We start from the raw sequence: 26,729 nt of genomic DNA, 5'->3' as shown, positions 1-26,729 counted from the left end.
CCAGGGGCCCCTCCCAGCATGGGGCCTGTGATCCATCCTGCCCTGGGACTGTGGGGGTCAGGAACAAGGATAGTCAGCACTCTATCTCCACCAAAGGTCATTCACCCTCCTATTGTCCCCTGCACAGTAGCCAGAAGAGGTGGCAGAGAACTGGCCATGCAGACCCCAATGCCAGGGGCAAGGGCCGGGCCTCATCCACATATGAGCCCTCTGAAACTAAACTAAGTCAAGCCACCAAGGCCCCCAGTCAGCCCCGTGCAGAAGAAACCACCCTCCACCCATCAGTGAGCGCAGGCTCATGGGAAGCAGGAGAGGGGGACTGGTGCTCGCTGCAGGCCGCCCAGGTCATGCCAAGGAGGATTGCAATGATGTATTTCTGTTGAGATCAGCTTTGGCACCAGAGTCTGAGTCCATTCTCTGCCTCTCATTCTGGTTTAGCCCAGCCATTTTTCCCCTTGGGAAATTATCTTTTGGGGGCCTAATATCAGGGAGTACTGATCATGCTGATCACTCTTCAACTGAAAGTCTGAGGAACTGCAGGAGACACTGCTCATTTGGAAGAAAAAAGGAAAGCAGAGGACCAGATGGGAAAAAAGGCCTTTCACTTGCCTAAGAAGCACTTTTGGGTGACTTAGAGCAGGAAGTGGCAAAGTGCATTTGCTGAGCCAAACCTGGCCCACCTCCTGTTTCTGTAAATAAAGTTTTATTGGGACACGGCCATGCTTATTTGCATTGTCCATGGCTTCTTTCACTCTATGACAGCAGAGTTGAACTGTTGCAACAGAGCCCACAAAGTCTGAAATACATACTATCTGGCCCTTCAGGAAAAAGTCTGTAGATCGATTGCTGCTTTAGATGTGTGCTACCCTCCACTTCCAAGCACAGGATATGTGCTTGAGGAGCAGGGCACAGACAATTTCACCTGTAACTTGCCTGCTTGGTTGGAAACCCTTGTGCAGTACACAACCTGCCCAACCATACAGTGGCCATGGAAGAAAGAAAATGTCAACTCTGCTTTCTTAAAGCCTATTGTCAGCTCATATGAATCTGGGGGAGTGGTACTGGTTTGAAGAGCTCCTTCCCTTTGGAAGCTGCTCCCTGTCCCTCCTCACACCATAGCCACGAGGAGTCGGCTTGCTGTGTTTACCAAATGACGGTTCTCTCCCCATTAGCTCCCAGCCTGGCAGCTCTCCACCCTCAGCAACTGCCAGATTAAATGCATTACTTGACCATCTTCACCCGGCTCCCTTTGATGTTCCCTTCTCAAGCTTCAAAATACCTTTTGGAGGGAGATCAGACAGCATTAAACAGAATTACTAATTAATTAAGCAAAGTTAAATTTTAAACACTGTTTGTTGTGTTAGCCAAAAGCCTGAACAGAACAGACTTTTTTCCTCCGCTGAGATCAAAGACAGTCTCTTCCCTCTCCCCTCCCTCAGTTTAAAAAAAAGGGAGGGGTGGAGAGGAAGAGAGAGCGAAAGAAGAGAGTGAGGAAATACCTGAATGGTGACAACTTTGATTGTGGGTCTAGACACCACCCCCGCCTCCCCATGGGCCCAATGGGAGGCTCCTTGGGGCTCGCATGCTGTGACAGCCACAGTCACTCGGGACTGTTTACCCCGGCAAATGGCAGTGACCCAGGGAGCAGGATGGCACGGCCCACCCAGCCCAAGCTGCTGACAGCTGGCGCCACCCAAACAGCATGAGAAGAAGGCCTGTGAAATAAAACAGACCCACCCTCCTCAACAGTCTGGCAGGGTGAGCTCCTTGGGGCTCTTCCCCTTGGTCCGGGGTCACTTGGGGTCACTAGGAGACCGGCTCCAAGAAGCAGGCTGTGCACTGTACATCCCCAGGTGGTGCCACTCACATGACCGATACCCTAGATATGTGTATTGCTTATGACATCCTTTGGACAGATGGCAGAAAGGTGTCTTGAGGAGGGGCAGCTTTTTTCTGATTTGCACGAATGCATCCGGAGCTAGTGGGGTGCTGTCTCCCGCCGCTCAGTCTAGCACTTTATTCTGTACACTCCTATCTGGGACCTTCTGATTGCCTCACAGGAGCCTCCATATCTGCACAGCCAGAAAGCAAGTTTCTTGAGATCTGGGGCCCTCTAGGCCTCTGCTCCCGGGTTGCCCAATGCCTAGCGCTTCCCATCCGTGCACAGGGCAAAGATTCTGCCAGGCCTGCTGAACTACAGCACATTCTACAGGTAGGCATAAGGAAGCTTGGCTACATAACAAATATGCCATACCTTCTGCCTTGATGGAGACTGGGAAGTGCCATGGGGAGGTGGGGAGTTGAAATTTAGGTAAAAATCCAAACCCGGGATGATACCAGTAAATGCCAGCTTATCTTAAACACAATACAGAAAGGCCTGGTGCATATGAAACTTGGAAAGAAGAGACAAATTTGAAACACAGTTATGACTAAATCGGCCCCACTAAAGACCAGAAATTACTAACACTTCAAATGCATGGCAGACCCCTCTCTTAGCCTAGTTACCTGGCAAGTTCTTCTCGGTGAATACAATGTAAGATTTAACACAAGCCAGAACTTCCTTGCTAGAGTCTGGATGCTCGCCCTGACATATCCACAGTCCTTTCTCAATTGTCCACGTACAGATTATCTGCTGCAAATATTTCAGTCTCAGGGTTGCTTGCCAAGATGTTTGAGTCCGCAACCTTCTGACAGCAGCTGTTCGAGGGAATGCAGATGAATTTTAATATTAGCCTCTGCCAAATATAATTAGGCGGGTAAATCTGCTGCCAGTAAAAAGAGAAAGATATCATATGTGCATTCCAGGCCAAATGGTTTCTTGCAGTATCTGTATCAGGCTCTCCACAGGGAATGAGGGTCCTAGTGATCCCACCTCTGTTTGTAAACACAGCCACACACACTTTGTTGGGCCGCACGGAGAGGCTGGTGAAGTTAGTAGTACCACACATTATTCCATTAAGTCCTCTTAACACTGAGTGTGCTACTGTTGGCATTGTGCAAAAGAGGAAACTAAGCCTAAAAACCAAAACTGATTACGACGTTTCCCTGCTTAAACCCCTCCGCTGGCCCCCTTTCCCCTAAGGAGGGGTCCAAAGGCTTCCACAACCCGGCTGCTGCTGCCTCTCAGCCCTGTCTCTCTCTGCAACTGCGTTCCCTTTTCTGAGCCTGCCATGCTCTCATCCCTGCCAAGAACACTCTTTCCAGCTCTGCAATTCCCGCTCATCCTTCAAGTCTTCAGTTTAAGCCTCCCTTCTTCTGAGCAGCACGCTCTCACACCCTCAGGGCTAGGTTAGGCTTCCCTGCTCAGTGAGCCTTATTACACCATTATTATATCACTCATTTAATCATCTGAATCTTCCGTCAGCCCAATACATATACCCTGAGATATATATGTCTATAGGGCAGTGTCTATCACACTATAGGTGCTGCATCATCATCAGCATCATCAGCTTCATCAAAAGGAAACAACAGTAAGTAGCAGAACCAGGATTTGAACCCAGAAGTTGTGGAACAAAGAGAACTAAACCCCAGTTTCCCAACTCCTCAACCACTGGCCTCTCCACTCTGTCAGACCACAATAGCTGACACCTGTTCCTGCCTGTCCAACAATCCTCCTTCTTCTGATAATAGCGTCTGGCTTTCCTCCGCAGAGCCACTCGTCCCCCACTCTCAGTCTATGTAGTTTATGGAGACTGATCCCACTCCAGGGTCGCACTGCACTCAGTACCCCCACCTGATCCAGCTTGTTTCATCCTGAAGGCCATGTGGCTGGTCCTAGGTCAGTATGAAAGGAGAGTTTATGGAGAAGCTAATGAAGCTAGACTTCTGGGCCCTCTCACCTATATGGGCCCTTTCCAAGTCAGAATGGGTCTTTGAAGGTGTCTATGTGGTCATATGTGTTTGTATTTGTAACATTTTCCAAATTAGGCATTTTATCCTCAATCTATTAAGATTGTCATCTAACCATTCTGACATCCGGTGCCTGTGTGAGGTGATACTGGGGGAAATACAGGCATTTCTGGACATGAGCTAAGGAGAGACTGAGGTGGTGAGATATTTATTTTGGTTTAGCCCCTGAAAGCTTCAGGTCCCACAAAACCTAGATTTACCCTGGTCAAGTGACCAGTAAAGTGGTCAGTAAAGTGAGTCTGACATGTACAAGGACCACTGTGACCTGGGAACTTTCTTCCACCTGAGAGGGCTGTGCTCATAGGATGGGAGTGCCCAGAGCTGGGCACTGCCACCCTCGCCACCTGTGGGGGAGAAGCTACCAGGGGACAGAGGGAGAAATTATGGAGAGGGACACAGAGGGGCAGCGAGAGAGACACGTGTGTGAGTGTGTGAATATACGTGCGTGTGTGAGTGTGTGTGTGTGCGTGCATGTGTCCACGACACGGTTTTAGCTCCAGAATCCAAACAGGCCTTTTTAGGCAAGATCTACCCTAGGATTTTTCAATTTCATGAGCCAAAAGTTTAAGTGAGTGTCCAAAAGAACCGAAAAAATCCTGACTTAACATATCCATCTTTCTGAGATCCTGCTTTTTAGGAAAAACCACCAGTACCAGCACCACAGCAGTGATTCACTCACCCAGGGCAGTGCCCTCTAGGGCAATGTCCAGCTTTCTCACCAGTGGGGGTCTGCCCCTTCCTGAGACCAGAAATGCCACCAGGGCCTTCTTCTCCACCATCCTGCCTCCCAGCTGCATTTTACTGCCACAAGATTTTGCTTATGGACCAGTTGTAACTGAGGGGAAACAAAAAAGGGGGAAAGGGGGGTGGGGGAGGAAATTCTTCTCAACAAATAATATTCTGGCCTTTTTTTCCTCATCAGAGCATAAGGCTGGTGGCCACTCAGCTTTGAGATCTGAACAGGATTGAGACGAAACATCTGTTCAGGGAGGGAGGGGGAAGCCCCGGGAGAGAGAGAGGGGGAAAGGGGAGAAAAAGCCTTCTGTGGGCTAAAAATATCATGTCCCTTCCACTCTCCCCTCTCCGTCCCCACCCAAGTTAAAACATGTGATGAAATTCAGCTTTTACAATCTAACCCCGAGCTACTTGAAACTATTAAAGCCTCTCCGGTATCTGACACAAGTCAGAATTTCCACTGTTCCAGCTGAGCTTTTATGAGGAGCAGACTTGAGAGAAACTGCCAAGGTAACAAAGTCCGCTTGTTCTCTGTCACCGCTGCAACTCAGCTTCTGGGGGGACTGCAGGGGAGTGGAGAGTCAGGGCCGCTGACACCCCCCGACAGGATGGGCTCTGAACTGAGGGAGAGGAGCCGGCAGGGCATAGGCACCTGCCCCTCCATCTGGGGGTCCCTGCTGCCCTCCCGTGAACTCCCCTTCCTCCCAGCCTTCCTAGGAAGCCACCGCCAGCCCTGTGTATTAGGGAGCCTTGCCCGAGAGTCCCAGGGAATGTCCGTGGCTACTTCCCGAGAAGTCTTAACTCGCTCTCTCTCTGTTTCTTGCCCAACTGCTCCCTGAACCCCAAGCTCCAATCAGCAGGTATCCCACGGCCTCCTCGGTACCTCTCCTTGGATGTTAAATGGGCATCTTGAACCCAACAGGTCCAAAAACAGAAGACTTGATGGTCACCTGCCAAAACCTCCACCTCAGAAGTGACACTGCCAAATCCTGAGTTCCTGAAGCCAAAAGTCTAAGATGCATCCCTGATCTCTATTGTTCCCTCAACTCCCTTCTCACCAGCTCCAACCCCTAGCCTCATGGACTTCTCCCCAGCCCCAAGCTCCCAAACTAGGCCAGCACCATCTCCTCTCGCCTGCAACCCTGCAATCACCTCCTGGTTTCATTGCCCCCTTCCTCCCTGCCCCTGGGCAGTCCCTCCCAGAAGCCAGAATTCGCTTCTTAAAACAGGTCAGAATCCAGCAGTCACCCACCCAACCCTCTCCAACCCAAGTGCGTGGTCCCACACTTAACGACCGCCCCACTCTCATTCCTGATGCCACAATGGCCTCCTTTCTGTTCTTCCCCAAACACCAAGTTCCCTCTACCCTGGGGTTCTGCTCACTCCTCCTAGCTGCTCTCCCCCTACATTCTTCCATGGCTGGCTCCTTCCTGACATCTGCATCTCAGGTGAAACATCACCTTCTCAGAAAAGCCTCCTCACTCTACCTCTCCCTGGGTTTTACCTCTTAGCAGAGAACCACTACCAGAAACTTCCATGCTCCTTCGCAGATTTACATATTCATCCCTGCCTCCCTCCTGTGAATGTTGTGACCAATGGGCCTGCCTACCTTGCTCACTGTGAACCCAGGGCCCAGCAGAGCCCCTAGCTGCAGCAAATGCCCAGCACATACCGAATGGCGAGGAGTGAGGGGCCAGATTCTGTTCTCAGTCTGCTGTGTGACCTTGGACAGGTCACTTCCCCTCTCTGGGCTTTAGTTTTCCAACTACCAATGAAAGAGACTATAGGCCTCCCAAGTCCCTTTGCCCAACATCTGACCCGTGGGAGCCTGGACGGACTAGCCTAGGCCCCAACACAGGTACATAGGACCTGCCTGAGAGGCCGGAGGAAGGGGTCACCTGCTTTCAGTGAGGCAGAGGGAGGAGTCGCCTGCTTTCAGTGACTACACGGTGTTGACTTTCCTTCTTCAGTGAGTGTTTATTTATTGAGCACATACAGCATGCCAGACCCTACTCCAGGCACCAGGAGCACGGGGAGGCCTTTGGAGATTCTAATAGGATTAAAGAAGCTTTGCAAAGAGGCCGTCTTTGATCTGGGCTAGGTAAATGATTATAAACATGGGCTGGTGCCTCTTCAAGAAAAATGAACCCAGGAAACAAGAATCATGGCAGCTCAAGTGTGTTGGGCACTTACTCTGTACCAGGGCCACCCTTGGGACCTACATCCATCACCTCACTGTCTTCACGATAACCCTGGCGAAGAAGTGCCACAAGGAACCCAGTGAGGAAACTGAGCCACAGGGAAGTGACCCGCCCAAGGTCACATAGTGAGTGTGGGTAAGCCAGGCTAGAATGGGGTCTGAGCTGCAAATTCATAACAAGTCAGAATGAAGGGACGAGAGATGAGGAAGGCAAAGTTAGGGACCATTGCAGAGCTGAACAGGACCTGAGTTCCCAGAGTGTTGCTAAGCCCCCACCAGGTCTCGGTCCTAGCACTGCTCCCTGCTGGGCAGAACGAGCAACTCCAGGCACATCCACCCTTGGGTTGAGGAAGCAGAGACCACCCTAAGGGCTGCCACGTCTGCACGTCAGGCCAGTGGGGAGGGGGCGGCAGGAGCAAAGCAAGGCCTGCCCTGGAAGCTGGGAGGCCCGGGCCTGGTCCTGAGGAGGAGGGGCTGCCTGACTTCAGTGGTTGTAGCATCTCCTTTAGGAAGCAGGGACCCTGCAGGCTGGACCGCGCCCTGCAGAGGGGGCTTCCTAGAGAAAGATGCCGGGAAGTGGAGAGATAGGAACCAGGCACTTGAGGACCCAGAGGGAGAATGAGCAAAGGCCCAGAGGTGAGACACAGAGATAGCCAAGAAGCTGGGCGGGGGCAGGGTTCACCAGGTGAGAGGCAGGGGGTTCCTGGAGAGAGGGAGATGGGAGAGGGGGACAAAGCAGTGGCTGCAGCACCCTCAGACACAGTGACTCCTGGAGGCCATGCAGGAGAACGCGACCTGGCACCCATTCTCCCGGTGGGGCCCAAGCCACAGGCTGCGACTACCTGGAGTGCTGCCCAGCTGTGGGGCAGGGAGGCCGGGTGTGTGCTGAAGGTGAGCATGGGGTCACCCCTCCCTGGTCCTCAGACCCTAGCTGGGTCAGCTGAGGAGGGGGCCCTCTCCCCTCCTCCCCACGAAAGCCTCACCTCACCAGCCCTGCCACGCCCAGCCAGCTCTCAGAGCTTGGGACTTTTGATGTTTACTTTGTTCTTTCCCCAGTTCAAAAGGAGCTCTGCAGCCCTGGCCCTCGCACCAAGCCCAGCCTTAATCTCCCATCCCTCCCGCTCCCAGCTGGCCAGTTAAGGCGGTTAAGACGCTGGATTAGGGCCGGCTTTACATAACAACGCGGGAGCTAAAGCCATCCTCTCCTGGGATGGCTAAAAGACTTCTTTTTATCTTCACGCCTCAGATGGCCTTTTTTCTCTCTTAAACAGCTCTCCAGCCCGCCAAGAGGCAATGAACTTGGCCAACAGGAAGACAAAGAAGAGATTCAGGACTCGGCTTTTTCTCCCTTGGCCAGTAGCACAGAGGGACCCCCCAGTCCCAGGTCCGGAGCAGACAGTTGGTTTTCTGTGGCCAGAACTCAGTAGCACCTGCTCTCACCAGACCTAGCCATGTGGTGGCCTGCCACCCACACCATATTGCCCACCCTGGGGTGGGCGGCCTCGGACCACAGGACCAAGGGTGCCAGAGGACCACAGATGGCCACTGGGTCCAGGGTCCCCCATGGGGTCTTAAGGGCCACACGGACAGGTCCAAATGCCCACCTGACTCAAACCAGAGTAGCTCTGCTCCTGCTGCCTTATTTACGGTTTTCACTTTTAAATACTGACATTAGTTTTTAAATTCATAAGGAATACATAATTATCTTTTTTGATTTTTTTAAAAAATATAATTTTAGAATTATTGATAATAGAGACAGGGTCTCGCTATGTTGCCCAGGCTGGTCTTGAACTTGTGAGCTCAAGCAATTCTCCAGCCTCAGCCTCCCAAAGTGCTGAGATTATAAGCATAAGTCACCATGCCCAACTATGTTCTTCTTTTATAAAAGTTTAACCATGAAATGCAGATAACACAGACTTAAGTCTCCTCCCATGTTTGGAAAGAGCTATGGTTATCATCTGTCTAGGCCTCTATCCACACAGTCATATGCATATGTGGTACCCTAAGAAACTCCTGAGGATGGTCTGGTGCCTTCTTTTATGTAAGAGATATCAGACTGTATGCACACACAAAGCTTTCTGTTCACAGGACTCCTCCCCCTTGATCTGGGGCCTGCTTACATTTGAACAAAGTTTGCTAGATACCTGGCTCTCCAGCCTGCCTCCAACTTCTAGGCAACGGAGTGAGTATCTTCAAACAGTGCTTCTCCGAGTGTAGTGTGCATGCAAGTCACCTGGGGAGCTTATTAAAATGCAGATCGGATTCAGCAGGCCTGGGCTGGAGTGAAGATTCTATATTTATAACAGCTCTAGGCCAGATGTGGCCACGGTCCTCAGGTCTGGCCCAGGCTCCCCTCTCTTGCGGCCCTTCGGACACCCACAGGCCTGGATCCCCCTCTGCAGACCCTTGCACCATGGCCCCCCAGCTCTCCAGCCAGCTGTCTGCCTGGTCTCAGCAGAGATGTCCTTCCTTACTCTCGTAAGGCAGCCCTCCATTTGGTGATTTCTTCCCGTTTCTGAATTTAAAATTTCCCATTCAGCAAACACTCTGCTTCACGCTGTCATCCGTTCCTGGCACCAATTCTGGGAGCCAAGCAGAGCAAAGGCCCTTGTTCCCATTCTATAGATGTGGAAACTGAGGCTCAGAAAGGTGGGGTGGCCTGCCCAAAGTCAAACCAGCACACCAGCAGCTAGCAGATCCTCTACTTGAGTATCCTGATTCTCTCTACAACACGGCGCTTCACCATGAAGAAGGCAGCGGTTAAGTGCAGTGGCTCATGCCTGTAACTCCAGCACTTTGGGAGGCTGAGGTGGGAGGGTTGCTTGAGGCCAGAAGTTCAAGACCAGTCTGGGCAACATAGTGAGACCGTGTCTCTACAGAAAAATTTAAAAATTAGCTTGGCATGGTAGGGTGCAACTGTAGTCCTAGCTACTTGAGAGGCTGAGGTGAGAGGATCACTTGAGCCCAGGAGGTCAAGGCTGCAGTGAGCAATGATTACCTACTGCACTCCAGCCTGGGTGACAGAGCAAGACCCCGTCTCAAGAAAGGAAGGAGGACGACACAGGAGAGAGGTGAGAGGCTGGCTCTGTGTGTGTGTGTGTGTGTGTGTGTGCGCGCGCACTCATGCACCAAGGGAGTGACACGATGGAGGAAACGGAATAGGCACTGTGTGTAATGCTTACTCCATGCCTAACACTGCCTGATCACACTTCACACACCACTCTGAGCAGCCACTCTTATTATCCCCAGAGGAGCAGCAGAGTTTCAACAACCTGTCCGAGGTCCCCCAGCTAATCTGGTGCAGGGTCAGGACGTGGACCTAGGTGACCAGGCCCCCACTTGGGCTTGGACCTATGAAGTGCCACATCTGAGTCTTACTCCTCTCCTCCATCTCACCCTCTAGTCCACCCCCACCCAGAGTCACAAGGTCCCTGTTGTGCCCTCCGTCTGCAGATTTTCTGGAATATGCAGGGCACACGGCCAGCTGGACACCAGCTTCCCCCACTCGCTGCTGCTGAGAAGAGAGCAATGGACTCCGAGTACCTTCCAGCCGGAAGTCGTCCTCCTCTTCCTCACTGAGCGTGTCTCTCAACACGTCGCCCACGAGCTCCTAGAAGACAAAGCAGAGGCATTGAGCAGGGGTTAGGGGGAGTCCAGTGCTGAGACATTAAAAGTGGCGCCTTGAAGACCCTGGGCTGATTCTTCTGATGGGAATTCAGGTCAACTGAGGCAGATCCTATCGCACCTGAAAAGTTAAGCACCAAGGTGGGTCCCTCCTGCCCTTAACATAAACGCACACGTATCAGCACAACATTCAGACCCCTGCAGGCTATGGCTCCACCTGGTCTTCCATCATGCCTCCCATATTTCACCAACACACATGCTTTCCGGAAACCAGCCTGATTCCTTGCACTCACCCTGCCTGTTCCCCACCAGTGAGTTAAGGATATCTGGGATCTCATCCCAACTAACCTGACCAGGAGGTGTCAAGTTAGCGAGGGGAGTGTTGCTGGTCCACAAGCTGGGAAATTTCTAGGATATCAACAAAGGCCCCATCTGTCTGACCCACCCTAGCAGGATAACTCCAAATATGGAAGAAGCTAGACCATACCTTGTCAAACTGTCTTCTGTATTTATTGGTATTCTGCCAGAAGACTTCCATGATCAAAGAAGGTTCTTTTAAACAAAGTTAAACAAGATCCCTTACAGCAGGACTTATCAGGACTTTTCCTATGGTTCTAAACACTGAATCTCCAAGTGCTGGCATATTTTGCATTCTCCAAACTTACTCAGACCATGGAGCTTCGTTTTTCAAAAGCATCACAAGATTCGTGTCCCAAGAAACCCGCTTTAGGAAATACTCCTGTTATGGGAGGACAGACAAGGGTTTGGGGGGATGATAATGCTATGGTAGTGCTTCTCAAAACACAAAATGACAAGCAATAAAAAAGCCCAAACTCAGCAGCTGTCACCAACTTCTCTTTGTAAAAATAAAAGAGAGAGAGAAAAAAAAAACCCCAACCCTTTCCTTGGGAGAAAAAAAAAATTCTGCACCTCAGATGATGCTTTAAAAAAAGCCAGTCCTCATCTTGATGAACAAAAGAAAAACACGGCTTTGTATTGCTGATCTCATCAACTGGACACAGCTGGAGGTAAGCCTCTTGCTTTTTGTTTTTTGTTTTTTGTTTTAAAGACAAACAGCTAACATTTTGTGGCTATTCTCTTTCTTCTTTCAAATCTTTCTAGGGCATTACACACTCTTTCTTAAAAGCTGTTAAAATGTGGCCATTCAGACTCTGGTGTCCCATTTACTTCAAAACCAGGCTACTTTATTCCTCGAGTCAGGATGGCTTCCCTCTCCTCCTCCGCCAATTATTATAATCATCGAACATTTCCTGGGCTTGTAAACTGGCTGTTTGTGTTAACAGAGCCTGAGTTGACAGGGGAGCTGGGAGACGATGACAGGAAAGGGATGCACACAGGTGGCATCATTAGACGCCCCAGCAGCCAATTAAAGCCCATCCTTCATGCAGGAGAAAGACGGGTGCCGCCGCCCCCTGAAAGGCTGGTAGGCAGAGCTTCCTCGAGGGAACAGGCAACGGTCTTCAAGAGCATCTGTGCACCTCTTCACGCTGAGGTCTTCTGCAGAGGGGGGCTCTGCGCCTGCCACCCTGACTGCACCGCAGCCGGGTGACAGCATCAATGAGACGTCTGAGTACTCGTGTCTTTTTACTGGCACACTTGGAAGAGTTTAAAGACTCCAGACATCGCCACCAACAAGGCAACCGTGTGGGACCCTATAACGATGACCACGTGTGCTCAAGGCACCCCGGTCATCACCGATGACAGCTTCAGCACTCCCTGTTCAGAGGACCAAGCTCTCTGACACACCCAGAAAGCAGAGTTCTGGCAAGTTCCGGGATAGGCCTCTCACCACTCAACAGCACCTTGCTCTGAAGAACACTGGAAAGCTCCCTGGAGCCATGGTCCATGGACGCACTGTGCTGTGCCAATGCTCAACTTTGCAAAAATTCTCTCTCCCCGGCCGGGCGCAGTGGCTCACGTCTGTAATCCCAGCACTTTGGGAGGCCGAGGCAGGTGGATCACGAGGTCAGGCAACCTGGCCAACATGGTGAAACCCCGTCTCTACTAAAAATACAAAAAATTAGGCGGGTGTGGTGGCAGGCGCCTGTAATCCAACTACTTGGGAGGCTGAGGCAGAAGAATCATCTGAACCTGGGAGGTAGAGGCTGCAGTAAGCTGAGATTGCGCCACTGCACTCCAGCCTGGGTGACAGTGTGAGACTCCGTCTCAAAAAAAAAAAAAAAAAAAAAAAAAAAAAGGGCATCCCCTCCGCTGAGCCACACAGCCAGGGTCTGCGGTGTGCAGTGTGCATGCTCCTAGAGCTTTGAGTCTCTAGGCCAGAAGCCATGTGGGATGTGGAGCCAAACACAGGATCACATCCTGGCTGTACCGCCTGCCTCGCCTTTGACCTCAGTCTACATATTTGTAAAATGGGCACAGTCATCAACCACAATAATAACCAAACAGCTGACACTTACTGTGCATTTTCCATGTGTCAGGCACCATGCTAGACACTTTATATATACAGTCATTCCTCGGTACCTGCGGGCAACTGGTTCCAAAACTCCCTGAGGCTACCAAAATCTGTAGATGCTCAAGTCCCATATATAAATGGTGTAGTATTTGCATATAACCTACAAACATCCTCCCCTATACTTTAAATAACCTCTAGATTACTTACAATACCTAACAGAGTGTAAATGCTATGGAAATTGTTGTTATACTGTATTGCTTAGGGAATAAGGACAAGAAAAGTCTGTATGTGTTCAGTACGGATGCTTTTTTGTTTCCAAATATTTCCTATCTATGGTTGGCTGAATCCATAAATACAGACCCCATGGATATGGAGGGCCAACTGTGTACACGTGTATTTATTAACCCCCTGAATCATCACAACAGCCCTGGTCTTTCCATCTCTCAAGAAATAGATGCTCATTAAAATGATTTGCAAACTGTAAAGTGAGAGGTATAATCGTTACCGTTATTATCTACAAAGAAAGTGGCCTCAACCCGGAAGGACCGTATGAGACCAGAAACAGTGCTGATGACAGTCACCCTTCATTTACCAAGTGCTCACAGTGTGCGAGGTACTGACCAATGGGATCCTCACAGGAGGCTCCGGAGAATGGCCTCCCCACAGCCCTGCATCTAAGTGGCTAAGAGGCTCCAAGAGGCTGCGATCCCCTCTGGATCACCTGCCAGCAAGGGGCGGAGTGGGGACTCAAGCCAGCTCTTTCAGGTGCCTCAGCCCGGGCTCCTACTCATGCAACCAGGGCTCCTGTGGGCATGGGAGCAGAGGTAGCCAGGAGTCCTGGCACCTACCAGGGACCAAGGATCACACCTAAAGGAGTACAAGAAAAATAGTCCAGCCAGCAGCTCCCGTGGGTGAGTGGTCAATGGCTCCCATCTGCCTAGCAAGACTCAAAGCTCCCCTGCTGCTCCCCACAACTTGAGGACTTAGCCCTGCCCTCAAGCTGAGCCCTGGCTGGCAGCCTCACATGTCAGGGCCAGGGCCAGGCCGTCGGCACCACCCTTCGGGAAGGCAGCTGTTGCCGGGAGACACACTCCGACCTTCGACGGCGCCACTGGGAGCCCCCGTGCAGAGGGCATGGAACTGGAGGTGGTCAGACCTTGGTTCAAATCCCAGCTCTGCCTCACATGTGCTGCGCCACCTGGCGGAAGGAACTTTATCTCTAGTGCACCTCAGTCTCCCCATTCGTAAACGGGGGCGACAGCAATCAGGATATCTGAGGGGGGCAGTGTGAGAAGTGAGGAAGTCACTGCATGTGAAGCGCTTAGCAGGGCAGCTGAAAGTGGAAATGGGGTTCATGAGGTCAGTAGTTACTGTTTATTACTCTTGCTATTGTTATCATATGGTGGCCAGAACACTGCTGGGATGAGCCGAGAGACTCGCCAGACCCCAGGTGCCCTCACAGACACCTGGAAACATGCCCCGTCCTGCCCAGCACACGGTTTTCAGGGGGCTGCATTTCCCCCTCGTGGCAATCCTTTCAGGTATTCCAAAGGACTGCCATGACTACCCTGCTTTACAGATGAGACAACTGAGGCACAGAAAGGTCAAGTGACTTGCCCAAGGTCACACAGCTAGTAAGTGCCAGTGCCCAAGCCCACACCCTTCACCACTGCACCTGGGAAACCCACATGTGTGGGGCTTGGCTGCAGCGGCCACCCTCCTCCACTTCTTTTGTCTACTTAGTTGTCACTCTGCCCGTGGTCCCAGGCCCCTCCCCTCTAGCCTCCAGGATAGTGGGCCTCAGCCTCTTCTGCAAGTTCTGATCAAAGACCTTCCTGGGTCTCCAGAGCCCCCGCTCCACCAGACCTGGGGCCAGGCTGCTCCTGCCCAGTGGCCTGGCTTGGTGGCCTCTCAGGCCCAGATGTGCCACCTTCCTAAGTCCCAGTGGTGCCCCATCAGCTGGCCCTAAAGCCCCTCCTCTGCCCACACTGGGCCCCAGGAAGAGAGGCCAGCTCCTCCGGGCACAGGGTGTGCGGCCAGCACCAGTCCAGAGCCCAGAATCCAGGCACGATACCTTATAAGGCCTCCGGGAATGGGAAAACCACATCAAAGCAGCCTTGGGGAGCGAGCTGGAGTTTGGTTGGGGTTTTTCCTCTGTCTTTGAGACTTCCTACTCCTGAATGTAAGATCTTCCCCCACCGCCTGCCCCAGCAGTGCTTTGTCAATCTTTCTGTTCTCTAAGAGCTAACAGATGTTGGTGCCACGGGTTTCAAAGCAAACTCCCAGTGCCCACAGAACACGGCACAACTCACAGATTCCAAGAATGTACAGGGTTGGGACGTGCCGGGGAAAGAGGAGGGGGGCAGGGCCCAGGCCACCCTGTAACCCTTAGATCCAAGCAGCCTACCCTGGAGCTGCCCCAGGAAATTCCTGGCAAGCTCTCTCTTCCCAGTACGCTGAGGCCGCAGCCCGGCCAGGCGCTCTCCAGGCCTTGCTGAGAGCAAGCTCTTGCCTTCCTCTTGTCCCCTCTCAGGAGGCAGGACAGGGATGCTCCACTCCCCAGCGTCCAGAGCAACCTGGTAGTCGGGGCGCCCAGGCTCCGGGCCCAGCCCCACCCTCGGCAGCCGAGTGGCAGCAGACATATCACTTAACTTCTCCAGCCTCCATTTTCCCCTTCTGTAAAATGGGGATTTTGATGTCAAAGAGCAGTCAATGAGAAAACGTAGACAACAGGCCTAGATGGTGTCTAATGCGAAGCTGGAAGCACTAACATCAGTTTCTCTCCTCTTCCCGACACAGGTTCAGGAATATTCTTACATTCTATCCTAATGCCTGGCGAGCCAGTGCCTCTATGTCCACCCTGAGACGATGCTCACTGTGTTTCCTGGAGGCACATTTAAATCCAGTGACGTTTAAGGCAATGCACTTCCTGTTAATCCGCAGTCAGGAACACCCTGGATGCCCCAAAGGCATGTGCACTGGATCTCCACAGAGAAACACCACGCGAGAGGGACTCCAAAAGAACAAGACAGATCTGCAGATCTCCCAGGCAGACAGCCAGACCACAGGACGGGCAAAGGAGCCACAACAGGAAGATACGCAGACTGTGCTGCTATCTGCACACAGAGGAGAGCACCAAACCCATGTACACCATGAGATTGTCCCCATGTGGGTGAACGTGCGGAAGACGACAGCCACAGCGACCTCCAGGAAAGGGAGGGCAGACAGAGGCAGCGGGTGTGGGGGGTCATAAACCCCAGCCTTATCAGAAGTGTTCTCATGTTTAATGGATGAGTATATTACTTGGGTAATTAAAATCCAATTTAGTAAAACCGCAGATAATAACCCACTTTACAAAAGAGAAAACAAAAGCTGGGAGATTGAGTAACAGGTCCAAGGTTTTGTGGAAAGTAACAGAGTAGGATAGACCCCTGGAGGGGTCTCTAGAATAGGGAGGCCGGCCAAGATGATGCTCACAGTTCCCTGGAGCACAGACCTTCTTGGGTTCCAGCCCACACACCACCAATGGGCAGCTCTCTTTTCTAGGGCTATACCCAGGAAACAAGAGGAAAACTGGGGCTGTCCAGTTTCTGGGCCTCAAGTTCTATGTCTCTCACATGTACCTCTCCCCTGTGGACCTGTTATCTCTGCCCACACAGCCTCCCTCCCATCCCCAGGCCCCTAGGGCTTTCCCAGGCCTCCAGAGCCTACCCTGCCTATAAGCTCAGCAGGCTGAAAGTGCTAGGAAATTACCCAGCCCATCCCAACACTACACAACACTCAGGCCAGTGATACAAAAATAATCCTCATCAAAGGGCGGGGAAATGGTAAGAGGGCACAGCAGGCAGGAGTCCGGGAGGGCTCCTGGAGGCCTGACCCCAGGGACAGGAGAGGCTGGGGGCATCCTCCTCCCCAGGAGAGGAAAACAGGCTTGCCCCTCCCTGCCTGGGTCATCAGAACACAGGCCTCAACATGCTGCTTCCAAGATAAATGGCATCTCTTTCCAAAGAAGCCAAAATATAGGGCAGAGTCCTCAGCCACTCCCCTGAAGACCCCTGAGCCCACCACAGCCATAGGTCACCTGGTGCTGGCTCCTGGCTCTGCCCACCAGACCTGTCCCCCGGCCGCAGCCAAGCCAATTGGAACCCTCCCCCGGGACCCCTCTCTTGGGAGCTAAAGGGAAACAACTCTTCTCCGGTGCCAAGGCTGCATCTCATCTCATCGGCAGCTTCTCAGAGGCAGCTCGCTCGAGGAGGCAGCTCACACAGACAGAGACGGAGGCCAGTGCTGGGACCAGTCTCAGGCCCAGCCTTCTCCAGAAGGAGGCTGCCTGAGGGCAGGTCTTTGGGTTTATTTTGCCCTTGAACAGCACCTGGTACCAGGCAGGCACTTGATAAAGTGTCTGTTTGGTGAACCCTGGGGCAGACCCACCCTCACCCCCTCTTCTCACCGATGGGACGGTCACACAAGCCACTAAACGGCCCTTGCTGCTTCTAGCAATTCAGGTCGGGTTTCTGTTACTTGCAACTAAAAGCTCTGACTCCTACAGCTCCCAGAAGCAATCCACAGCCTCCTCAAAGCTAAGTCCAGGATTCCCAGGCAAGCTTGGGAGCCAGCGGAGCAAGCTCCTGCCGCCCTGCTGTACCGCGGGTCCCTGCAGGAGCCTCATCCGCAGACTCCACTCAGAGCTGTGGAAGTTGAGGTGGGAGGGAAGACAGGCTCCCCGGGCTGCACACACAGACCAGGCCTTTTGTGTTTGGCTTGCAAGGACCAGGTCTTCAAGACGCCAAAGACATTGAGCAGCAATTAAAATTCCTCAGATTTCTCCGGGACTATTTTTATCTGCCCAAGATGCAATCGACGTGCTCCTAACTGTAGATCCCCAGCCTTCAGCTCCCCACGTCCTGGGAACCCCAACCTGAGCCTACCTCCCGGGCTTGAGGGTTTGCACAGGGAAGGTGGACAGCCAGCAAGGAGTGGTACGGCGGGGCTGGCAGGAAAGACTTCAGACCCAGGGCCTGACTCTGAAACCACCATACTCCCTTCCTCCAGCCCTCAGGCCTGAGGCCCGACAGGGTGCACATAATCCCTAGAGACGGGTTGCCCAATCCTGAACCTCAGCCAGCCACAGTCACCAAAGGGCCAGCAAAGGCCACTTCCTGGGCTGTCACCCCAGTCAGTCACAGGCATCCACATGCCACTGTCGCACCTTCCTCCAGAGCCATGTCCCACCTGGGCTACCATGAGTACTTAAATGCTTCTATTTAAATTGGCTCTCTCTCTCTCTTTTTAATCTAGTCTTGCCATAAAGCAATAAGATCAATAAAATCACAGGTGCTAGGGGGCTTGGTTTGGTTTGGTTCTGAGATGGAGTTCTCACTCTGTTCCCCCCGGATGGAGTGCAGTTGCGTGACCACAGCTCACTGCGGCCTCCAACTCCTGGGCTCAAGTGAGTCTCCTGAGTATCTGTGACTCCTGCCGGCACAGGCCACCATGCCCAGCTAATTTTTTAAAACTTTTTGTAGAGATAGTCTTGCTATGTTGCCCAGGTTAGGTGATGGTGTTGTTTTTTCTTTTTTTTTTAAGGACAATTCATATTGAACAAATTCAGAATCATTAAAATATAAGACATCCACCACTTACCACCTGAAGTTCCAACCCCTCAATAGGACATCGACCACTGAACCACGCTTTCAGAACAACACGATTTAAAGAACCCATCCCCTGGCCCCCACAGTGGTCAGGCTGGTTCCAACAAGTAGGAAGAGGGTGGGTGGGGGAGAGACACCAGGCAAGGTGGGCACCAGGAGAGGCCACCAACCTTCCCACCTGGCCACCCTCCTTCAAGACTCATGGCTTCAGAGTGTGATTTCTGAGCATGGAGAAAAAATGACTAATGGGGGGAAAAAAAAAAAACCAAAACACCAAAACCAACAACAGAAAAGAGTAAATCTTGACATCACCCAGAATGCTCCCTGATCTCAAACTGCTGGCATTTCAAAGCCCTTAAGAGATGACCCAATGTAGGGATTGTCCACAGCCAGGCAGGGCACGGGGCGGGGAGACTTTGCTGTTCGTCTGACCACAATTTTCCGACTAGACCGTGTTCAAAGGCATTTCCACAGTGGAAACTGGGATCGGATGGGCATGTTGCGGCCTGGGGGTAACCGAGGTCGTGAATATAAAGGACTCAGTGATGATGATAACCAGCCTTAGTCAGTGTGTGACGTCTGCCAAGTGTTTCCATGAAGCACATTCGGGGCATCACCGACCAAGTGCTCCCAGCAGCCCTAGAAGCTGGGCTTTGCAATGACCCCCACTTTGGCCATGAGGAAACTGAGGCTTAGAGAGGTTAAGTGACTCACCCGAGTTGTCAGTCAGGTCTGGGTTTGAGCCTTGGTTCTTCGGCTTTATATTGTGTGACTTTGTACAAATGATTCTACCTGACTATGCCCCAGTTTCCCCAGCCAAAAGTGGAAATGACAGCCCCCACCTGGCAGGGCAGTTGTGAGAGGAATGGAGAGTATGTGTACGGTGCTTCATGCATGGTCTGGCTCAAACAGCGTGTCCCAAGTCACAGCTGTCACCTTCTTCTCCCTCCAGGCCCTGGTCTTTCATTCTGTCCCCTCACATCCTCTCTTCTGCCCTGGTTTTTGTCAGGGATGCCACAGCGGATCAAAGCTTAGCCCAGCACTGCCTCATCACCCCAGAAGGCCTCAGGTGACCCCACTTCTGGCCGGCTGCAGAGAGCAGAGAGAGTGCACTCAGTGCTTGTCGGAGTCTCTGCACTCCCACCCACTGCTGACCACACACATACACACACAGCCTTCCCACCCACCATTGACCTCTCTAAACCACTGCCCACCACAACACTGCCCCCACAACACTGCCCACCACACCACTGATCCTGCCACACCGCTGCCCACCACACCACTGGCCCCACCATGCCACCACCTGGCACACTGCTGACTAGCCCGGCCACTGGCCCGCCACGCTGCACAGCTGAGTGCTGATAAGAGGAGAGGTCTGAGGGCCTGTGGCGTGCCTCTGATCACCAAGCAGCTGGGGCGGCATCTGCCAGCAGTTCCTGGCCCTGGGACAGGCCCCCGGTCTGCTGCCAGGGTCCAGCGCGTGTGACCTGCTGACAGGGTGGCCCTGAGCCAGGCTGCTTATGACAGGCAGCACTGTCACCTGGCCCCAAGGAAGGGTGCCCCACGGCCATAGGCCACCTCACTGTAGGGAAAGGATGTGTGCTCCTGCCCAGGGAAGGGGCTTGGGGACCCAAGAAGCCTGGAATTTCTTGCTCAGCCTCAGGAATGAAGGGCTTGAGCTTCTTGCTTTTCTGAACCTAAACAAAATAGATGAAGTAAAAGCCTCTTGATTCCTATAACCCGAGGCCTCATTTTATGGACAGGACAAGAGTGCCCATGAGCACAGGTACGCACACACACACACACACACACACACACACACACACACACACAGTCCACCCATGCAGCCCTGCAGTGCCCTGGAGAAACCATCTTGCAGAAGCCATGCTCCTACCCACTCTGATCCCATCTGCCCTAGGCCTCCCATTCTCATCTCCTGGCCCCTTCCGTCCCCACATCCCCAAAATAGCTCTAAGAAACTTGTCACCATCCCTCTCACAGGTCGGACTGCCCGCTCGGAGCCTCCCAGCCCTAAGCTGTCTTGTCCCCTTCACCAGGAGCGCCCTCCTCCCTCTACTGCCGGTGAAGTCTTTTGCCACTGTGGATTTCGACTTCCCACCATCCTCAACTACCACATGAGGACATAATCAAGAGGGTCACACTGGCAGCATCCAGAGGACTCAGTTCATTCTGAAACTCAGCAGTCCACATGCTGCCAGGGCTGTCAGTGATCGAAAGTCTCAGTGGCCACATCTATAAAATGAGGGCACCAGTCCCACCCGCCTGCCACGGAGCAGTGCACGATGATCACATCAAAGGTGAGTGTGGAAAAGCCGAGAAGGTGAGAGGGGCCATTTGGGAATGAGGGCCCAGGGTCCACAGTGCTGTCAGATAGGAAGCTGCTGAGGAACCGCCGAGTCCCCTCCTGCGGTGTTAAAAAACAAAAAGGTGCGTTTTCCAGAACGTTTCTGGAAGGCCACACTCCACTTCAGAATGGGAACTGGGGCGCTGTCTCCTTCAGCTGTCCGGCTTTCTGGGTGATTTGAATTTTATATTTATATTCTCTCTTTTTAAACCAAGAATATTCAACCCTTTTATACTAAAAAAAATAATAATAACAACTTTTTTCAAAGAGGTTTTTCCATTAAAACAAATGATGTGGCTCTACCTCCTGTTTGATGTCACCAAGTTGCTCAACAGGCACCTCAAACTTCATGTGTCCAAACCGGATGCCTGGTGGCCCCCAAACCTGTCCTCCCCAGTGCCTTCCCTGTGCACACACAGGGCAGCTCCCTGCTTCCTTGGCTCTTACCAGACACCCTGGAGGCATCCACACATCCTGTTGGCTCTCCCTCAAAACACGCCCTGAAACCAATCATTGCCACCTCCTCCACTTCTGCCACGAGTTCCAGGCCACAGTCCTCTTGAATAATGACAATCATTTTCTATTCTCTGCCCTCGCTGCCACCCCAACCCCTACCTAATTGCCCAAAGTTCCACCAAAGCCCATTAAAGCCCCACCCAATTTGTCTGCCCTATCACCTCCCTCACCCCTTCTGTTCCTCCCCGTTCACTCGCTCGCCCGCAGCCACACAGGCGTCCTTGCTGTTCCTCCAACAGGTTCAGCTCATTCCCCACTCAGGGTCTTTGCACGTGCTGTTCCCTCTACCCAGAAGGCTCTTCCTCTGGACAGCCCCTCCCTCCTGCCTCTCCTTCAGGTTTGGGCTCATTATCACCTTGTCACCTAGGTGAGGTCTTCCCAGATCTCTTTATTTAAAACTGCAGCCCCCCTCTCCCACACTCCCTTCTTTATTATCTCTGGGGCACTCCCACCATCTGACACACCATGTGTCAACTCCTGACGGCAGAGACACTCGACCAGCGTGTTAACCACCAAACGCAGCTCTAAATTTACTGACTCAGAAAAACATGCCCTGCATTTTCTTGAAAGGAAAAAGCAGTTGCCAAAGAGCAGAGAAAATGTGATTACATTTCCTCACATTATCTGCACGTGTTTCCATGTGCTATAGGAGGAGGCACACGTCTGCAGAGACGGGCACCAAAATGCTCCCAGAAATGGTGTCCAGTGCTGGATTCTGGGTCACCCAATGGTCTTCCATGAATATACGATTACTTCTACAATCAGAAATTACAGCAAAGCATTTTGAGGGAAAAAAATGCTAAAACATATAAAAATGGGCACCCAAGTTGGTTCTAGAAAGACTCACACTCAGAAATCTGCTGAAAGGGTCTTGGCCCTAGCAGTGGCAAGACCTACAGCTTTCTGGTGAAATGGGTGGCCTCCTGATTCCAGCTGGGAGGGAAGGTGGAGACTCCGGACTTTGGGCCACCCAGACCCCATTGCTCCCTTCCACAGCCACACAGTGCACACAGGTCACAAAGAGGCCACAGCCAGACCCCTGCCTGCTTCTCACTGCTGTACGTGCATAGGAAGCCAGGGGCTGTGTCATGCAGACAGCACTTTGATTCCAGAAATGGCACGAGACCAGCTGAGCATGCAAGCCAGGCTGTCAATGGGGGCCCAGGGGGAGCAGGGAGGCACTCTCCTGCGCATCCCAACCAGCACACACCAAATTTTGCTGTTGCCATTCTCAGGCAACCAAAGATCTCAAAGCAAAAAGTATGGGGATCTAGAAGGCTGCTGCCTGCCCCTGCAGGTCCAGTCAACAGCCCACATCACCCTGTGTCACCACAGGGTGGTCGCCTGGGGAGTCAGTGAGGTCTGGGAGAGGCCCTATGGTCAGCATGGAAGGTCTGAGGCCACTCTTGGGCCTGGGGTAAGAAGGTCTTCATGGCAGTGACTTCACCCATCACACCTGTACCTCACCCAACAACCCAGGAGGTCCACGTGTGAGCTACTGCTGTTTTTACAGACGGGGGTACTGAGAGTCAGAGGGGAGGCAAGAAAGTGGTAAGGCTGGGAGAAACGGAGCACTCCCGAGAGGAAGGCCAGAGCTCTCAGGACATGCCCCTGGGTGTTCCTGGATCTGGAAGAGATGCCTCTGCCGTCTGAGCCCCACATTTCCACCAGGACCACCAGCATCAGGCTAGGCCAGAGCCTTTGTTCAGAGGTTCTTACCTGCAAGAAGGACCCAGCCCCTCTGAGAATATCCCCCTAGAAAAATGCCATGCAAAGAAAATTGCACATTGAATTTCAGGGGGTTCATGAACCTCCCCACTACAAGTCCTTTTGTGAATTTTACTTTAGGAACCTCTGAGAGTTCAGATGGGTAAACTGAGGGCTCAAAAAGGGACAGGATTTGCCCAGCATCACAAAGCCAAAGAGAAGCAGAGCCAGGATCCAAATCCAGAGGACCCACAGCTGGGAGCAAAGAACCAGCAAGCGATGAGTTCCCTCGGGGAGCAGAGGCACAGGACAAGAGCCCCCACACGCCCTGACTGCCAAGGGCCGGAGCACCCAGCCCAACAAGCCCACCCTCAGATGGTTTCTCCACAAGCACCGTCTCGGGCAACCAAACATTTCAAAGGAAAATGTAGTGGGTCCAGGCATAAGGGCCCAGGATGTTTGGGGAATGCTGCGTGGACTTCTCAAGCCTTTCTAGACCACCTGCAGCAGGACTCCCACGAGGTGCCCACAGATGGGGGCCTCCTCACTTCTCCAGACCCTTTGATTGCAGTCCACCTCCCCAGGGCACCATGTGCACACGCAGATCCCCCCGGGTCTGTGTGCCCCCTCCCTTCCCTGTGTGCCCCCTCCCAGCAGCTCACACCTGGGGGCCCTCTTCAGAGGCCTGCCCTAGGGCTATGTCTGCAGATTCAGAGAACTGCCGTGTCCCCACCCCAGGTGGCCCTGAGCCTGGTGCAGGAGAATGAAAGCCCATACCTCCTGTCAGGACAAACTCAGAGGCATAATTTATACCCCAGAGCTCCCCCAGAGGGTCAGACTGAAGCCAAGGCTTTGCCTGAAATGGCACCTGTGCTTGGCATCTTCTTCTTGTCTGTCCTGCTTCCTCCACTGCCTCACTGGCCTGCCCTGCCCTGGGAGAGTGTCCTGAGTGAATCACTTGCATGTGACCCTCACCTCAGGCTCTGTTTCTGCAGTCCCCGACCTCACAGGGCTCTCCCCTGAACTACGCAGGTAGTTGGAGGAATCCTGACCCACTTGGTGAATTCACAGGGAGTAGGCAGGCCAATGAATTGCAAGCTGGTTGGTCTCAGACAAAGCAGGTGGAACCTCAGTCCAGCCCAGAAAGGCAATGGTCACACTGTGGCCAATTCAGCTGCGTGAGGGGCCAGGGACCCTGATGCCAGGGCTCAGGCCTGAGAGGCAGAAAAATGGAAATGGACAATTTTTCCCACCCCAGCCCACCCCACCCCACCCCACCCCCACTTCAGGAACCCCCCTCCCCATCTTTCAGAGCCTAATTCAAGTGCAAGAAGATTGTTCTAAGCACCTCGTGCCCCAGGAACCTCTCTCATTCAGCCAGCGCGTTTCAGGCCGGCTTCACGGACTGTAAGTTCGGGAGGAAGCCGAGGCTATGGGAAGTTCTTTGTCCCTCATCTGGCTCCTGCAGTGGACATCTGCAGTTTGGAAGCCCCTGGCCCCAGCCTCCCTTCCTCCTTCTTCTGGGAACACTTTGATTTTCCTTGGTGGCTTTCTAGACCTCACAAATAAAAACAAAGGACGTTCAGTTAAATTTGAGTATCAGACAACACATCATTGTCTAGTATAAGTATGTCCCATGCAGTATTTGGGATAGACTTAAAACACAAAAAAATTAAGTGCTATTTATCTGAAATTCAAATTTAACCATGTGGCCTATATTTTATCTGGAAACCCTGCCCCTCCACTCCTCTCACCCACATGGTGTGGGCAGGCTGATTTCTCCCCGTAGCCACCAGGAAGGGCACGTGATCCTGTGGGCACGTGATCCAGGCCTGCCCAATAAGAGCTTCGCACCATGCCAACCATGGGGACTAGTCAGGGCCGGGCACACAACCCAAGCTAGGCCAAGGAGAAGCAACCCCAGGACATCTTCTCTCTCTCTCTGTTGACATTGGTGAGATGTGAGCTGAGAGCCTGACCCTGCTGAAAGCACTTTACCACCTCAAAGAGAAATTCTAGCTATGAAAAAAGCTGATACCGAGGAAAACAGAGACACGAGGGGATGCAAAAGAAAAGGGATCCTGACAATATCATTTGAACCCCTGGATCAAACGGTGCCTGAAGGTAGTACCTCCCCTACATTTTTCAATGATATGAACCACAAAATCTCCCCTTTTGGCTTAAGCCAGTGTGAGCTTATTCTCCTCGTAAGCCAGTGAATGAGTCCTGCTCACTCGCTCCTCCTCACCCTTGCCACCTGGGCATGAGGCTGGGCAGAGTCTATGCTCAGAGAACATGGTTTTACTTTTACTAAGGAAGGTGGCGTGGGGCGATGGGAAAGCCTGAGCTCTCCAGTCAGGCAGGCACGGTTCCCGGCCCCACTCGGTCCCATCCTTGTTCCAAGTCCTTGCACAACGAACTCTCCGTGAGCCTTGGTTTCCCTATTTGTGAGATAAACATAGATACTTATACCTGGACTGCCCACATAATGCCAGTGCCCTAACCAGGACACTTTAGAGAGACAAAAGGAGTGCTGTTCATACCCAAGTCGGGAGAGACTGGAACTGCCCTGGGTAAAGGGACCAGGGATGCCATCCCTAAAACCAATCCTGCCTGTCTCCACACCCCTCTGCACTAGCCCTCCCCCACAACCACACCTTCAATTCTGCCCCTCTCCCCGCTCCCCATCACCACCCTCTGTGCAGGATGCTCCCCTACTCGCTGCTTCTTGCTGCCTCCTAATTCATTCTTCCAGCCTCGGAGAAGCCATGCTTGGAGCCCAGGTTCTGTGAGGCCCCACTCTGTATCCTCCTTGCTGCCTTCGGCGCTCTGCGAGACAACTGCTTGTGGCTCGCAGGCTCCCCAGCCGGCTAAACTTGTTGAGGACAGGGTCTGTACATTTCTCCCTCATTACTGAAGGCCCTTACAGAGCTGGCATGGTGCCTGGAAAACGACATAAAATAGCAGACAAAAAAGGACACCGCTAACCCTCTCTTCCTCCTCTCTGTGGGCTCTGTATTTTCTCTGTGCGTGGATAAAACCGTCCTGGCTGCAATGCCAGGCAGGGACAAGTGAAACTATGAATCATGGAGTGGGGAGGGCATGGGGCAGGGCTAGGATCCACCCCCAGTGGGCTCAGGACATGCTGGCGATGTTCTCAGAGCCAGTGACTCGGGACGGTGGCCTCAGAAGGCCCCGCCCAGCCCAGCAGCCCCCAGGCAGTGGCAGCGGCAATGCGCTGGCCTTGGGACAGCTTTCATTGATCCGAGGCCAACGTGGACTGGACCTGAGCCGGCTGCTATTCCAGCATCCAGCCCTGGCCCCTGCTCAAAACATAGGCCCGGCGTCTTCTTGTGGCCTTAGCCAGCTCTGTCCTCAGCGGCAGCCAAGTCACTGCCCAGAATGCAAATGGGGCAGGTGCAATGGGCCTCTCCAATCTGAGACCAAACCCATCACATCCCACACACAACCCAAGTTGTTCCACACACAAGCAGACAGGGTCCCCTTGGGTTGCTCGGCCCCGGCCCACACAGCTCCCCTGCCTATCCCTGGGCAGCCACTCCACCTGATTTCTTGGTTCAGTCAGGC

At 52.8% G+C, this 26,729-nt stretch overlaps 1 protein-coding gene and 1 long non-coding RNA gene across 6 annotated transcripts in view; one reads left to right on the top strand and one right to left on the bottom strand.

Annotated features, from left to right (window-relative positions):
- NKD1 (NKD inhibitor of WNT signaling pathway 1) overlaps positions 1–26,729 on the bottom strand; it is a 90,043-nt gene that overhangs the window by 20,892 nt on the left and 42,422 nt on the right. For 3 of the 5 annotated variants that reach the window (XM_074027564.1, XM_074027563.1, XM_065537710.2), the window contains 2 exons: positions 10,388–10,454; positions 2,506–2,697 (listed from right to left, as the gene is read on the bottom strand). In XM_074027564.1, coding sequence (XP_073883665.1) covers positions 2,506–2,697; positions 10,388–10,454 — 259 coding nt within the window. The remainder of the gene's footprint in view (positions 1–2,505; positions 2,698–10,387; positions 10,455–26,729) is intronic. The other 2 variants (XM_005591896.5, XM_074027565.1) reach the window with 1 other exon arrangement.
- On the top strand, positions 5,095–8,276 carry LOC141409292 (uncharacterized). Its single transcript, XR_012429123.1, has 2 exons — positions 5,095–5,154; positions 8,116–8,276. It is a non-coding gene; the product is annotated as an uncharacterized lncRNA (long non-coding RNA).

This window comes from Macaca fascicularis, chromosome 20 (genome assembly GCF_037993035.2).
Source record: "Macaca fascicularis isolate 582-1 chromosome 20, T2T-MFA8v1.1".
In the NCBI taxonomy this organism is placed as follows: Eukaryota; Metazoa; Chordata; class Mammalia; order Primates; family Cercopithecidae; genus Macaca; species Macaca fascicularis.
The sequence above is the reverse complement of the archived record's forward strand: the minus strand, read 5'-3'. Positions and strand labels throughout refer to the sequence as shown.